Source organism: Nesoenas mayeri (genome assembly GCF_963082525.1).
Source record: "Nesoenas mayeri genome assembly, chromosome: 2".
NCBI lineage: Eukaryota > Metazoa > Chordata > Aves > Columbiformes > Columbidae > Nesoenas > Nesoenas mayeri.
The window spans coordinates 8475418-8490608 of NC_137543.1; the positions used below are offsets into that span (position 1 = coordinate 8475418).

General features: G+C 35.2%; 1 protein-coding gene across 1 annotated transcript in view; it reads right to left on the minus strand.

Annotated features, from left to right (window-relative positions):
• The window catches only part of KHDRBS3 (KH RNA binding domain containing, signal transduction associated 3), a gene marked incomplete at both ends in the record, with an annotated part of 90048 nt that overhangs the window by 3998 nt on the left and 70859 nt on the right, over positions 1-15191 (minus strand). Inside the window, one exon of the mRNA XM_080339736.1 lies at positions 13311-13393. Within this exon, the coding sequence (XP_080195862.1) occupies positions 13311-13393 (83 nt within the window). The remainder of the gene's footprint in view (positions 1-13310; positions 13394-15191) is intronic.

Sequence of the window (15191 nt, forward strand, 5' to 3'; positions counted from 1 at the left end):
ACCAAAATGATTCTATGACTATTCAGACCACTGAGTGGAAACCAAAGGAGAAGCCTTATTACACACTATTTTCCTACTATGCTTTCATATAAGTAGAGCTATGTATAGTCTTTTATATAGCTGATGGAACAAACATCTATTAGACATGTTTGTAGGACATGGAAAGCCAGTCTATTAATTGTTTCTTTCATTTCTAACCACAGCCAGACCCCGGGCTGACGATATTTGGAAAATACAAACTGATGCTACACATCATTTCATTCGGAGTAAGGAGGAAATCACTGTAATATGTGATCACTAGCAAGTAATTACTAATATTGACAAAATGTTTCTAACATTAGATTGATTGCAAGCAAAATAGAAACCAGTGAGAAAAGGCAATTTATAGGCTTCACAAGAATTAGCAGGTAAAGCATTAATATAAAACAATTAATACACTACAATCATTCTAAACTGATACAAGGCAAAGATTTTTCCTTGTTTGTGTTTTCAACTAGTTTAAAATCCCACAAAATAATCCTGGGCAGAAATAAAAGTTCTGGCATGTGTGCAAATGTGTATCTAAAAAGCATGGATTAATATTTGTTATTGCGAGTATAAGGCTTCCTAAACTTAATCTTAACCAGAATGCACTATGGAGACCCACAAAAAGTTATCTGTATCCAACATTAATGTTATCTGTGGTTTGTCAGTCCATGTGATGAGGATCCCAGAACAACAGGGGTGAAGTTTAAGCATAAGATATAACATAATTTTGCCCGCAGCAGCCAGTGATAAAACAATCTTTATTCTGACAGCCAACTTAAAACTGACATTCAACAGTACTTGACTATTTAGTTTAAGGTTGTCATCAAGTGTAGAATCCTAGAGCAGCTGAGCCCTATCCCCAAATCTGTCAATCCTGTCAGAATGACTTTTGCTGGGTTTCATTGCATAGACCAAAAAAAATCTATTAAACAAAAAATGACTCATGTCAACCGCAAAATGAATGAACATCAGAAAGGAAAAATCTACTTATACTGAAAGAATAATATGGTCCATATCTTCATTAATGGACAAACCTGTCAAAATTAATATTCTTTCCAAAAGTACAAGTTACAACGTGAAGTTGTGTGTCTAGTGCGATACTCTACTCCAAGCACTTGGATTTTTGCTCTAAGAACAGAGACAACACTCCCTCAACTCAACTGCATGTTAAACAAATGGAAAACTTCAGATGAGACAGCTTCAACTATGACCCAAAGAAAAGGGTACATACAGATAACTCTGGGTAAAAATAATAACATAATAGTAGGATAATAACAGTATAATAGTAGTACAATAATAGTTCTGGGTAAAAAAAAGAAAACATTAAGATTATTTTTTTGGCTTGTTTCATTGGTAACAGTTTGAATAGCCCATGAAATTCAGTCAAAACCAAGATATCTGATTTTTTTTTTGGGGGGAGGGGAAAGATGTCCAGAAAAATCTAGTACGATAAATGAAGTTGCTGCTTACGGAACTGTATTTTCTTCAATCACCCACTAAAATGAAAACTAGTCAAAGGAACCTGCAATAAACTCATTTGTAAATTGTATATTTGAACTCATTAACTGAGAAATTAGAGGTTAATTCGACTGTGGGAAATTTAGTTTTATTAAGTAATTCTTCTTCTGGACAGAAGTCGTGTCCATTTTTGTTTTAAAAGCATCCTTGATGTTTATATCCTTTAATATACATTCTCTGGCATCTTCGCATTCTGACTGAAGACTATGCAAACTCTGTATTTCCTATTAATGGATTTGTTCTGGAAACTCTTCCTATTCTTTTAATTTCCTCTCATAGAAAGGAGAATAAAAGCCCCAAACCAGGTTCATTTTCTTTTTTACCTCATGTATCTCCCTTCTTTCAGAACAAAGTAAAAACACTATGTGGATCCCTTCATTTTTCACCCAGGAAGACTACACCTTGAGTCTGGTTTTAGTTCATATGTTTCAAGATATGAAATGTCTTTTTGAGGCCATTTCCCTCAATCTTCTGTTCTTTTTCCTTACTTCTCCAGTTCTCTGCAAGTAGTTTTCCCCCAGTAGCAGATGGGGGTGGTATCTGAAAATACGGTGGTGTCCACTCTGTAGATGGATAATTGCATTACATGGCATAGTCAGGTGAGTTTTCAAGCATTTTCCTACCCATCAAGTGAAAAGCACAAGTGCAATCAACACTGGAGTATTAGGTTTAAATCAGATTGTTTTGTATATACAGAGCCCTTATTGCATCTACTCTTTAATTTCTTCTGTATCCCCATTCCAGCACATTGTCTCCAGGCTGACAAGGGAGAAGACAGAGGTAGCAAAGAAAAAAATGCTTTGATTTTACATGTCAACATAAAAACCTGGAATCACCTCACGGTATGGAAGGATTAGCTAACAACAATAAACTTAAGAAGTACATAGCTTCTAATTGCTGAGGGCTGGGCAATTGATCCTACAAGGCTTAGAGGACATGTGAAGTGAAGCTTAAGTAGTTTAAGTAAGGCCAGGGGGAAATGCCTGTTTTCTCTGTCCAAGAAACAGCCTGAGATAGAGAGGAGCAACCTCAGATTTTATCATTGCATCACTGATGATGTACAGCCTTAGAGGAGCTTTTTTATGTAGTAAATCAAAGGACTGAGAATCCTCCTGACATTTTTCTAGAACTACTATACTGCGAGAAGTGTCTTAAAATACTTTAATTTAGAGGTATTCAACATAAGCCTTCAAAGGTCTTGTGGAATATGACCTGAATTTCACAGGCTTTTCTGCTAAGCTGATTGTTTCTGAAAATATCTCGAACTATAACAGAAGACAAATCTTTATGAAAAAAAACAAATAGCAGTAACTGCTCTTGACATGATGGTTAACTCTTAAGGAATTGTTATCTTTTATACTATATTAACTACTAGCTTGTTTGGAGATGTTGGAATGTTCTCTTGGTACAAATATCAACAGAATGGTAGATTTTTCAACCTAACACTCATGAAGATACCAGAATAGGTCATTATTCTGTTTCTAGGACAATCATATGAGAGGCATGTCAACCACCTGGTGGAAGTGTTACGTTCTATTTCCAAAAAAATGAATAAAAGTAGTCAAAATACATTGTGATTAATGAATGTGATTGCTACAGCTCTTCAGATTTGATACAGGCATCTTTTAGAAATAGCATTATGGTATTTTTGTGTTTGAAAACAGTAGTATGGCATGAAGCCTGATTGCTAAGGGGAGAGTAAAAGGCTTCTGATTAAAAACTTATGGTTTACTGGTAAAGACTGGTTTTAGGTACTGACAAGCCTGGTTACCAGGTTTAAGCACTGAGTGAACCGATACTTTCTTCCCCTTCAGTGATGAAAAACAGCTTTTACAACCAGTTCAGCTTTTAGTAATGCTTACTAGGGAAAAAAATATCTGCTTTCCCTTTCAAATATTGGTAACATAAGTAACTTTGGGACTGTTTCCTTTAGATAGAAGCCAGGGCAGATTCAGAAAGTGACAATAAAACCCTCTGAAACAAAGGGTTCCTTTTCCGATAAGAGTAGCTCCACATGTATTATCTTCATCCTTCCACATAAAGGTTGCACAGAATGGTGAAGTAGAAAGAACAAATGAGCATCTCTCCAGCAAGAGGTCTTCAACCATAGATCCTGACTGATATGATCACATCTGAACAGAAATTTTCTGCATAGACCTGCCTCTTTATGACTCATGCCAGATCTTCACACTCAACTTATACCAAAAATTATCTCAAAAAATATCTGTCAACATTAAACAGGAAGAAGAGCATCCCCAAATGTTATTGTCAAGACAACCATCACAGCAGTCAAGTTTCCCATATCTTCATGAGTTGAGTATCTGTTCTTAATGCTTCTTTAGGTCTTTAGAACACCATATTCTGTAACCCAGATTACAGCAGGATAGCATAAAAACAGATATCAAGATACACCTCTCTTCTTGCATCTTGCAGACAAATTTTTATTTAATACCCAGTTCCAGTACTACTTAGCAGAACTTTCTTTCATACATACTCTCCTCCCTGCATCTTGGTTTGCTTGTAAAACAATGATCTCAGAAAGCAGAGACCGGTATGTGGAAGCTTCATAAAATACAGAAAAATGATGCAATCTTCCTTAAATTAAATCCTATTGTACTCTCTTATGGGTAATACAAATAACAAATCTATTTCCTGTAATCCTAAAAGATGACCAGAGTGCCCCCTCAAGGATTCCCTTAGATATCACTATTTAGAAATCACTTTTTATGTAGGAAATCGTAATAGAATTAACTTCTGTAGAACAGTTAAATGCCCTCAGAGGCATCTTTATTCTGGTGCTCCCTACCAGGCACAGAACTACATCTGCCTATATATTCCTAGCAGAATGCTACATATTTCCCTAAAGCTAATAGTTTTACCATCTGAAATGTCCAGTTGTGGGTATCTGAACTCAGTCTTTTCCCCCCCATTTCACTCTCATTTCCCATTTCTCAGAACAGGAAAGATAAACGGCAAGTAGCAGAGGTGACTGACCTACACAGCACAAATAAGGCATCCCTTCAGGAACAGCAGCAGAGACCTATAGATTGGCCTTGAGACTACAGAATACAGCAACAATTCATTCCTAAACATGAGACATGCTAAATAAAATGTCAAAAACTTGCTACATCAAGCAAGAAAACACCAGCAGAAAAAAAAAACCAAAAAAAAACCAACTCAGGCTGTGCAAACATCAGCATTTTGGTTTGGTTTGTGAATTAGAACCAGCCCCACATCACATACATCTGGTTTGCAAAGCAGTTTGGGGGAAGTGAACTAGACAGTGGAAACTAAACTTCAGTGTGTACCAAATGTATTCCAAACATGTTCCAAACGCTGAACTGAGATCAGAGATGTGAACCAGTATGAACTTTGGCAAAATATGTGGGTTTTTTCCTTTTTACCTCCAAATAGACCAGACTACTCATGACAGTGGAAGTAGCAGAGAATAATGAAGATCTGACAGGTATCAGTCAAAATCTATCCATTGCAATACTGTAAGGAGCTGTGGGTTTTATGCCAAGTAGTTCTTAGTTATCCTTCTTGAGTCCTGCATAAGATGATGTCAGATCTGAGATGATGTTCTTGCCACAGACTGGAGTACAAGAGAACACTGCCCCCAATACATCAGCATCCACAAATACTGCACAGACGGTATGTCACCATTCCGTCATAAGAAATACAACTCAGTAAGATATACATCATACCCTTCTTGTCTAATTTATTGAAGGAGCAGTACAACTTTCATCAGTTTGCTATAAATCTGATACCCTTGCTCATCAGTGGAAACTGAAGAGCATTTGAGAGAAAAAAAAATATCACTCCATCCAAGTTTTATACAATTATAATTCAAAAATAGTAGAAGTGCCATCAAGGAATATATTTGGCTAAAGGTAGATTATATTTATCTGGTTTTAGGGCTGCATAATCATAAGCATCTGACAGATATCAAAGTAATGCTCTACCATGTTTGAGACTTTTCCAGGTTTGAGTCTTGCCTGTCCAAGTACAATATTGTAGATCTCTTCCTCTTGTATTAATGATAATTCAATCCACTTAACTGCTAACACTTGTTTGCTGGGCTCATGTAGGGTCTATTATTTTTAAAATATCAACATGTACATTCCAAACACATTCCACCTGACAATTACACCACAATAAACCTCAAGTTCTGATGGTTACTAAACTGTATTTTTCATTGTCTGTAAACTGAACAATGCTAAAGTTGTGCTTACAAGTACAATTTACAGCTCCCAGTATTTCTACTAAAATAAAACACAAGGAGGAGAAACAAGATCATTTTGCAGTCTTCTTGCAACCATCTCTCTTTTCTGAAGTTGCCCAATTAAATATATATTTTCTCACAAACAAAAAGAGACAAGATTTTTCTTCCCTTCAAAGAAAACTAAATACCACAGGATAGTCTAAGAGAGAAAACCACAATTTTCAATTACTGCAGACATATTACATTGGCTGTCAACCAGCAAAATAGCATCAGATCATCTACAATAAGGTGTTCTGTGACAAAAATCTGGTCTGAACCAGTAAAGCTTGACTTCTCAAGCCTCTCATGCAACTAATATTGGCTTCCAAGTGCGAGTTTCTAGTGAAGTTCCTTCCCAACACTGCAGGAAAATAAATCTTCCCTATATATATATTCTTCACTATGTGCTGCAAGTGTGAATTTATGATGCTGCCCTTTCTCTAGCCAGAGAGACTGTGCAGTCCCTCTTCCTTATCTTGCTACCTAATAATGAAACTGGGAGAAAGTTAATTACTACATAAGACAGTCGAAAAGTTATTTCTAATGGAATAACTTTAATTCGTAAGACTTGGAAGCCTGATTATCCAAGTGCTATCTCCAAAGACCATCAATTGCATTGCTGCAGCCACCTGTTGAGGCCTAGTGACTGGATCCTCTCCTTCCACTTTGTTACCGCTCTCATCCCAGCTTAAAGTACCTTTTTTTAACATATTGTAATTAAACTGAAGCCCTCATATAATTAAGATATTTTAAAAACCATTACTAATTCCACAAGTTACCATTAATAACTATAATATAGCATTTAATATTTCAAAAATATTCATTATTAATGACTTTTTCTTCCTGTTATGGAATTCCTAAAAGATCCTATTTGACCCGTCCTTTCCTCAAGTTTTCACCTGTGTAATCACCGAAGGAAAAAAAATATTAATTGCTACCAAATACTAATCCTCTTTAACTATATTGTGGTAATTCAACCACCTAGTTTAAGGTGCTATACAATCACCTATGTAAAATTAAAACAATCAGACAAAATAAATACTAATTCTATTCAATAAATCCTTTTCTTTAATTCCTCAAATATCTTAAAAATCATGTTAATACTTTTTGTAGTACTATAACACCTCTACATAAGTTTTCTCCAACAGGTCATAGTTAAAATTAATAGCAAAGCCATGAAGAAAACCAAAACCTTTTTGTACCTAAAAAGCATTTTACTAAGTGTAATGAGTACAAATGAAAAGTAATGCTAACATTTCTTAAATAGTGAACTAATCTGCTAATGTCAACATGACAAGGATTCTAAAAACTTATTTTTTAATGACTGCACCAAGTGATATACTTGTGGTTTTTACATCATTACACTTGAATTGCCTTAGTCTTATTCCTGTTTACTGAGGTTTCAGACAAAATTTTTCTAACTCAAAAAGAAATATATATATATACATGCTAGACTTACATTTAAAACTATCTTTGCTCTCAGGGCACTTCTGAATATTTTAACTTCTCACATTTTAACAAGGTAACAAAAAAGGAAAACATCTGTCTAAACCTGAATAACTAGATCTGGAAAACTGCATAAAATAATATTTTCCAGTAATATGAGTATAAAAATTAAACAGGAAACCACATGGCAGGGATTTTCGGTTAAAAGATACATTAGCTTGTTTATGCTAATGCTTTTGAGTCTTTATTTGCACAGAATTATAATCTCCAATAAGATCGTACATACCAGGTGTTCATAAGCAACAACAATTGTGAAATACTAGCCATTTTTACTATCTCCAGAAATCAAACTGCTGTAGGTTAATTTGATTTATAAGTCAGAGCATGAAATACAAACAGCTACTAGCATTAAAATCGAGAGAATTACATCTTGAAAAGCTATAGTAACAGGCACTGTTTTGCATATAATGCATATTTATACATCCTGGAAATGCATGATTGCTGACAAACTTCACAATGTAAATTTAAAACACTGAACATCACAAACAAAATGTTAGCAATTAACTTTCAAATATCAATAGCAACACCTTCATAAGCCAATTACAAACCCATACACTCAGCTTTTAATGAAAATCCTCCTCTTATAAACAGTAATGTTGTAATCTTTTCTATAACTACTAAGCACATGAAATTTGAGTTCCTAGTGGAAAATGGTCTTGCCAAGAACTACACACTAGGAATCAGCTCCTCTCAGAACTGAGATGCCCCTGGTGTGGCACAAAATTAAGGATTTAGAGATTCGAAGGATTTTAGGAAACCAATTTAGTTGTATTATTTAGGCATCACTGAACAACGGCCACTGCTGGATTTCAATGAGTGGTGTGCTTTTGTTTTAAAGTCCTCTTTTCAAACTGACATCCAGTCACTTAGTTGTTAAGTAACTACCATAACTCATGAAACACAAATTTCCTCAAACTTCTCAAACCACAGTCTTCAAAGAAATTTTACATCTTGAATCAGTCACTGTCAAAACAAACTAAGAATAAAGCCTCACTGCATAGCATTGGTAATGCTGGGTTTTTAACATGCTTAGGGATTACCAGATGAGCAGTTCTCTTTATGCTTTTAGATAAATAATTTAAAATAAAGTTGCAGAATGTACTTATCGCTTCCCAACGCCTTAACCAATAAACACAGAGTGAACTAGATGCACTGAATAAACATAAGTATAGTAAGGAGAATTTGCCAGTTGTCTCAATTCAGATTAGCTTGACTGGATACCTCTAAGGTTTAACAGGTAATTTACAGGTATTTGAATATATCACATTTTGGTATGACTCGACATGGCAGCAATTATTGTTAGATATACAAGAGCAACTGAGAAACAACATGTTTAAATCAATGGCACAATGGTTGTTACCGAGAGAGATCTAGAGCATTAATAACTGCAGAAACCAGAAAGTATTCCAGAAAACTATAGGCGACCCCAGCAATTACCTTAAGTCCTAATACTTCCCCCCTCTTATATCAATGTTTAGATTAATATCTCCTAAATAGAGTGAAGGTAAGATCAAGACTGAACACCTCAGACAGCTTTTAAACTGCAAAATCTAATTAAACACAGAAGGGCTACATTACTACAAGAATGATGGACACAGGCATATAGTTATACAAATTATTCTTTTTGTAGTTGAGACTGCTGATCTATTTTCTAGGTAAAAACAAATATAAAGTTGGTTTTGTTTTTCTCTAGGAAAAGAAGTATCCAGTTTTAAATGCTAGCAGACAAGCCTAAAGAAGTTATTTGGAACTTCTGATTGCCATGATCCAGACAGATGGGGTTGTCCGCATATTTTCTTGTGCTACAGTAACCGCGTCAGCCATTCTCTCTTGATAGTAAACTCAAAAGCACACAGAAACGTTTAATGCTGTTGGAGAGGTAACGAACCCAGCCCCCTTCCTTGGCAACCTTGTCACATAATCTGAATTTTAATAAGAAACCTCGTTCTCTGGCGTGTTAACTCTCCGCAGCATCTGTCACTGCTATGAATGGTTGATCATAAGTACCTCTGTAGTCATCTCAGTGCTATTAAGCAGATGGCAGCGCTAAATCCGAATGATGTAGTACATCTCCCCCGTGGACTCAGCTTCCATACACTACCATTATTCTACAATTCCTCCGTGATAAATCTTATGTATTCTAGAGAACATTAAAGAGTGAACTGACAGTGCCAATTGATTTATTAGCATCCATTTCCCTCTGCCCTATTATTGTCTTCACAAACACTTGTGCGGATCATGTACGGAAGCCACTAAGGGACAAAGGCACTTTTGCTCAATTTGAAACATATTTCAGAGGCTTAAAGTGAATAGAGTTTTTCTTCATGCTGAAAAATGTTTAAACTGATCTACAAATTTAAATGAAGAATGAAATAAACGCTCCTGCTTCCTCCACAATATTCTCCTCTACACCAGGCACCACAAGCGTGGGGTTTCACACTTTAACTCACATTCTACTATAATGTATTTAGCATACATACAACTGCATGTGTTAAATGGCTACATATGTATATAGAAGACATTTTGAAGGAATTACTGAAAATCTGCCCTGCATGACAGAGTAATGTTCATCCTCACCTTGCTGCTCCTTTCCAAGGCGCTGAGTATTGACCAGGAATGATCGGAGCCTTTGACCATGTTCATTGTGCTCTATTAAGGTAAAATTGTCTTGGCTGCTTTAAGTGTGTGCCAGCCTTTGATTTTCAGAAACTGAGAAATATTTTGTTTAAATTAATTTTAGATTGTCTTTTTTTAATAACAATAATGAACAGCCCAGTAGATTGACCATCCCAGTTTATACTAGTAAAAATATCATCTAACAATCCTCTGCAGAAAACTATACATATAATTTAGTCACGTGTCTTCTAAAAATCAGTTAGGATACCTCCTCAAGCTCCGTACAGCTCCAAGGGATATTTTTAAAGTCTTTTTGGCAATAAAAAAGGAATTCTGTTAAAAAATATCCTGAAGCACTATTTGGGGCTTTGTTGCACGAACAAACAACTGTGGGTAAGATGATATTTTAAAGGAGAACTAGTTTTTATAGGATTACAGGGCATTAAGATAGATGAGAACTTGTAAAAAGCTCTGATCTTTCTCTTCCTATTAGTGCTGTGACAGGTCTTAACTGAAGCTTCAGATTGCCAAGCACTAGCAAGGACACAGTTTCAGAGTGTCAAATAAAATGCCATTAAACTATTAAACACCCATGATTTGGTAGCAGTGAGCAGTTCAGTTATAGAACATATATACAACATGCTGGTCTTCAATATTATAATCCACATCCTAGAGAACCTCAGATTTGGCCAATTTGGGGAAATACACAATGTCCACTTGTGAACATTAACCAGGTTTTACAAGGTTCAGGAAGAGGGTTCATATACTGAGGAACCACTGAAAATAACTTAATCAGTAAACCCATCTTTTCAGTTTACTAGATATTTATCAAATTTCCTCTTCAATATAAATTATCATTAATATTACCATCTTCTAGAGAAATTAATTAACACTTACCAGAAATGCTATTATTTTTTAAGATTATTACTGAATAATCTGCCTGGAAGAGAAACACCTATCAATCTAAATTTCTCTAAAATCCGAGTCCCAGTACACCAGGATCTAGATTCCCCCAAATATCTATAATTATTTTAAGATTACTACTATCAACTTACAAAAGAAAAGAGTTATTTACACACACTAGTCCCTAATTGATGCATTTAAACACATGAATGCCCTCAATGCACAAATGTATTTTCTTTCCATGCTTTATGAGGGCAAAATATCAAGAATGATACAAGGCTAAACTATGAAAACAATACATTTTTCCCTAATTTCCTTCACAGTAAGGACATTGAAACACATCTAAATATGATAAGTATCTCTTAGTGGTTACCAAATGACATTTTGCAATACGGGCTACCATTTAATATTCAGATTAAAGACAGGAATGCTGTTCTAGGTAGCTCAGATGGCTGTTTATAGTTATTACTTCTTGCCTGCCAATACAATCCTAAAAATCTTGTTTGCCAAGCCAGAAAATGAGTGTCAATACCCTGTGAGAAACATACAAGTGAATCATTGCTTGTTGTCTTTTGCAATGCAACACTTAGAGGAAAAAAAAAATGAAGTAATCATTCAGAAGATAACTAATTCAACAAAATCTAACCATACGTCTATTGTGAATTTACAGGTAAAATACAAAGCAGAGCAGTCATTTTATGAAGAATCTCCTTCCAGACTGGGCTAAGCATCTGTACAAATTACATCAAAGGATATTATATATATTCTTATCTATTAGTGCTTTGCAAGAGCAATTTCTTGGGAGATTTACTTTTTGCTAATTTTAGTTCAAAGGAAAAATATCTTGGTGAAGACCTTAACATAGAAAAAATCTAATCCAAGTAATGTTTAGCTTTGACTCAGGCAAATGACTTTGTAATGAAGTCCAAATGTTTGTGTGCAATAAACCCATTTACCAACACTAGAAGCAGTAAAACAGAACAGAATTACCAACATAAAAGTTGAGAACTATTTTGGTAATCTTCTTTTTGGAAAAAAGGTCCATTACTAGCAGCTGCTCTCTAAATGTAACATCCTACAAAGCCTCATATTTGGAAGGTCCTACACTGCTGCTTTCTAAAGTCAGATTATTTGTATGAGTTTTCAGTAGCTTACAAGACTCTGCAGGAGCAAAGTGTAACACACAAAGGTATTTTCATTCTGTTAGTTCTCAACCATAATGACATTTAACTTTCCACTAAGCTTTTTCACATTGACTAAATTGAGGCACAGGAAAATATTCATCTATACAACACCATTTAAGTTGGGTGTGTTGACACTACAGCAAAACAGATGTCAGGTGTAAACGAGCTTTGTTCTCAACTTTGTTAACCATTCTGTACTATTTTAGGTAAGGACACATGGTAAAAACATCTTAAATATTCAAAAGATGAAACAGTCTAATCAGTATCTATTTATCAACATCACAATATCCATCATTATCTCCTTTTCCTATCGTCATCTTTTTCCCAGAGGGCAGGGTTTGAAGCTCTAATCACCCCAAATAACCAAAGCAGTCACACAGAAATAGAGTTTTTGTCTTTATTTCACCATTTTCTCAACATTCTTGTTTTGACCATTTAAAGTTTACTGCCATAAAACTTTAAAGAAATTCTCAATGACATTACAAAATCTACTACTGCTCAAATTATGAATGCTTGGTCTGAAAGAAAAAGAGAGTGAATTACAGCTCAGTAAAAGTTACACAGAAGGTCCCTTTCCAGACATGTGCATTAAAAGTTCCTAATAGTGGGGATGATCAGCCAAGCTGCTAAATAATGTATCATATCATATTAAAGTTCAAACTACCAACTAACACAAGCAGCTTGTACTTCGTAGCGTTTTTCCCCCATCATTGGGTCACATAAATATTCCTTCTAATTCATGGAATTTTCAAAAAGCAACTCCTATGAAGAGAGCAAAGCTTTAAGAAAATAAATCAGAAGTGCTTAAAAATCCTGCTGGGAATGAAGTGGAAGAAGGAATGGAAATGGCAAAAGCATCCAATTTATCACAAAGAGAATTCCACAAAGGAGTAAAACAAACTACACTGGAATATAACCATGTAAAAAAATGCAATCAGCTGTGTTTCAGATGTTTTAATACCTTTTATAGCATTTTTTTCCTCCTTTCCCCTCCCTGTCTCTACCCCATGAAGTGAATCTGAATAAAATTTTCCTGAACTTTTGAAAACTTTTGGATTTAAGATTTGGCATTAACTAAAACTCTTTGTTTCAAGTTCTCATTTTTGTTTCTTTTCAACCACTCAGTAGCTTTACTTTTTTACTTAAGTGACAAAGACAACACTAGAAGTTATTTCTAATAAGCCACTTATAACACTTCTGCTGTTTAAACTGAAAAAAAAATATTTAAGTAAAACCAACTTCTCAGCTGTAGAATATTGGAAAATGTAATTACAGCAGATCTGGAGACTTACCTTTGTGCTTGAGTGCTATAGCTGTTATCATAGGAATCGTAGCTTTGCTCATCATAAGCAGTTCCATAACCATCATCATACTCCTGAAATGATGGAAAAGAAAGGTAATATTAACCATGAGCATACTCCACAAACAAAGGAGTAACCTAGTTCTAAATAAAGACAATACATATGACATACATACAACTTTAATGATAGTAATAGAGACTACTTCCATTTAGGAGGCAACACACATCTAAGAATATAATTACTTTAATGGTATTTCGAACTATTGGCAATGTGGTTCCAAGAAGATTTTTAGTTAACACTGGCTTGTGCAGAGACAGAACAAATGCTTCATATCTCTGCATGCTTGAATTTGAGATAAGTGAGCTACTAATCTTCAAGAAAGCTCTGACAAGCACCACAGGAATCAAACCATCTGAAAAATATTGCACAACTGACTTAGGTAGCTGACTTATTTCTGGACAATAAACTCAATATTCTATGTAGAATATGGATGAGAAAAAAAATTCCCTAGAAAAAAGACTTAAGAATGATGGGTTTGCTTCTTTGAATGCTTGCTCTATACTCTTCAACTTATGGGTGTTTAGCATCCTTTAAAAAGCTAAAAGTAAGGATTTCTTACTCTTCCCACGTTATCCATACTGGTTAAGTATACTGTGAAGTAAAACTATTCCCAAAATAGCTCTGGATTTGCATATCAAGTTCAACAAACCACTAACTCCAGCTACCAGCCATATAAAAGCAGAAGATAAGTTTTGCTGTGTTTTCCCAGAGAAAGATGAACTATGGAAATCCAAAGAGCTGCCACCAATTTATTGTTTCATCCCGTAATAAATCTAACTGAGCTAAACACATAAGTAGAAACAGCACTTCCATTGTACTGATTCCTAGGAAATTCTAATATCCAAATTAAATCCAAATATGCCAAAGACATCAATGGATGTGTCTATGAGTATCTTGTCCAGCTTTGCCGGATGAGAATGACCTAATGAGAAGACACTTTGAAGATACAGGGACCCAGAGAAATGAAAAATCAGGCATCACCTTATATATGGTGTTTTTTGCAGAAATGTGTATCAAACCCTGGCAACATAAAGATAAAGTCTCACAAAAGAACCAACTCCTTCCCATGAAAAGGAACCTTTAAGAATCTTTCAGCAATGACAGAAAACAAACCCAACCAGCAGTATCAATTAGGTCAGGATGACAAATGATGGATTGTCCGACTCTAGTAGAAAATATCTCCAATGAATGGAATCTGACAGCTTTCTAGATGTCGCAAAGAAAGCTTTCTACAGCAGAAACCGCCCATCCTCATAACAACTGACAGGAAACTCAATTTGCTAAGAGGGTTTTTGAGCATTTTTCCAGTTATTTGAAACTGCTTACACGGAAAACCAGGCAATCTGCTCATCAATGCTGCCCCACCACCGCTAGATTAGTGAACATGATTGTTTCCCAGCAGTGATTAGTAGAAGGATGTCTACTTGCCAGCACAAATGAGCAACAACCTATTCATAGGTCTGGAAGAAGAAACAAGGATTTTTCCAATTGTCTGTTGCGAAGAGATCCATGGATAAATAGCCCCACTTGAAAAGGAAATGAATTGTTTTTTCTTGCCATAATTCACTGTATTGAAACTAAAAATTAGGATAGTCTTAGCATTTTCTTTGCCCATCTGATATGGATTTTTCTCAATAAGCCACACTCTAAACCCACAAAACCATTGCCTCCTTGCAGTTATTATGAACAAGCACTTTATTACTTATCGATGCAATACACGGACATCTGTTAACAATACGGGCATTGATCAACAGCAGACGCCATCTGAGCCAACTTGTTTGCTCTGTTCCAGAACATTTATGTGACATTTGG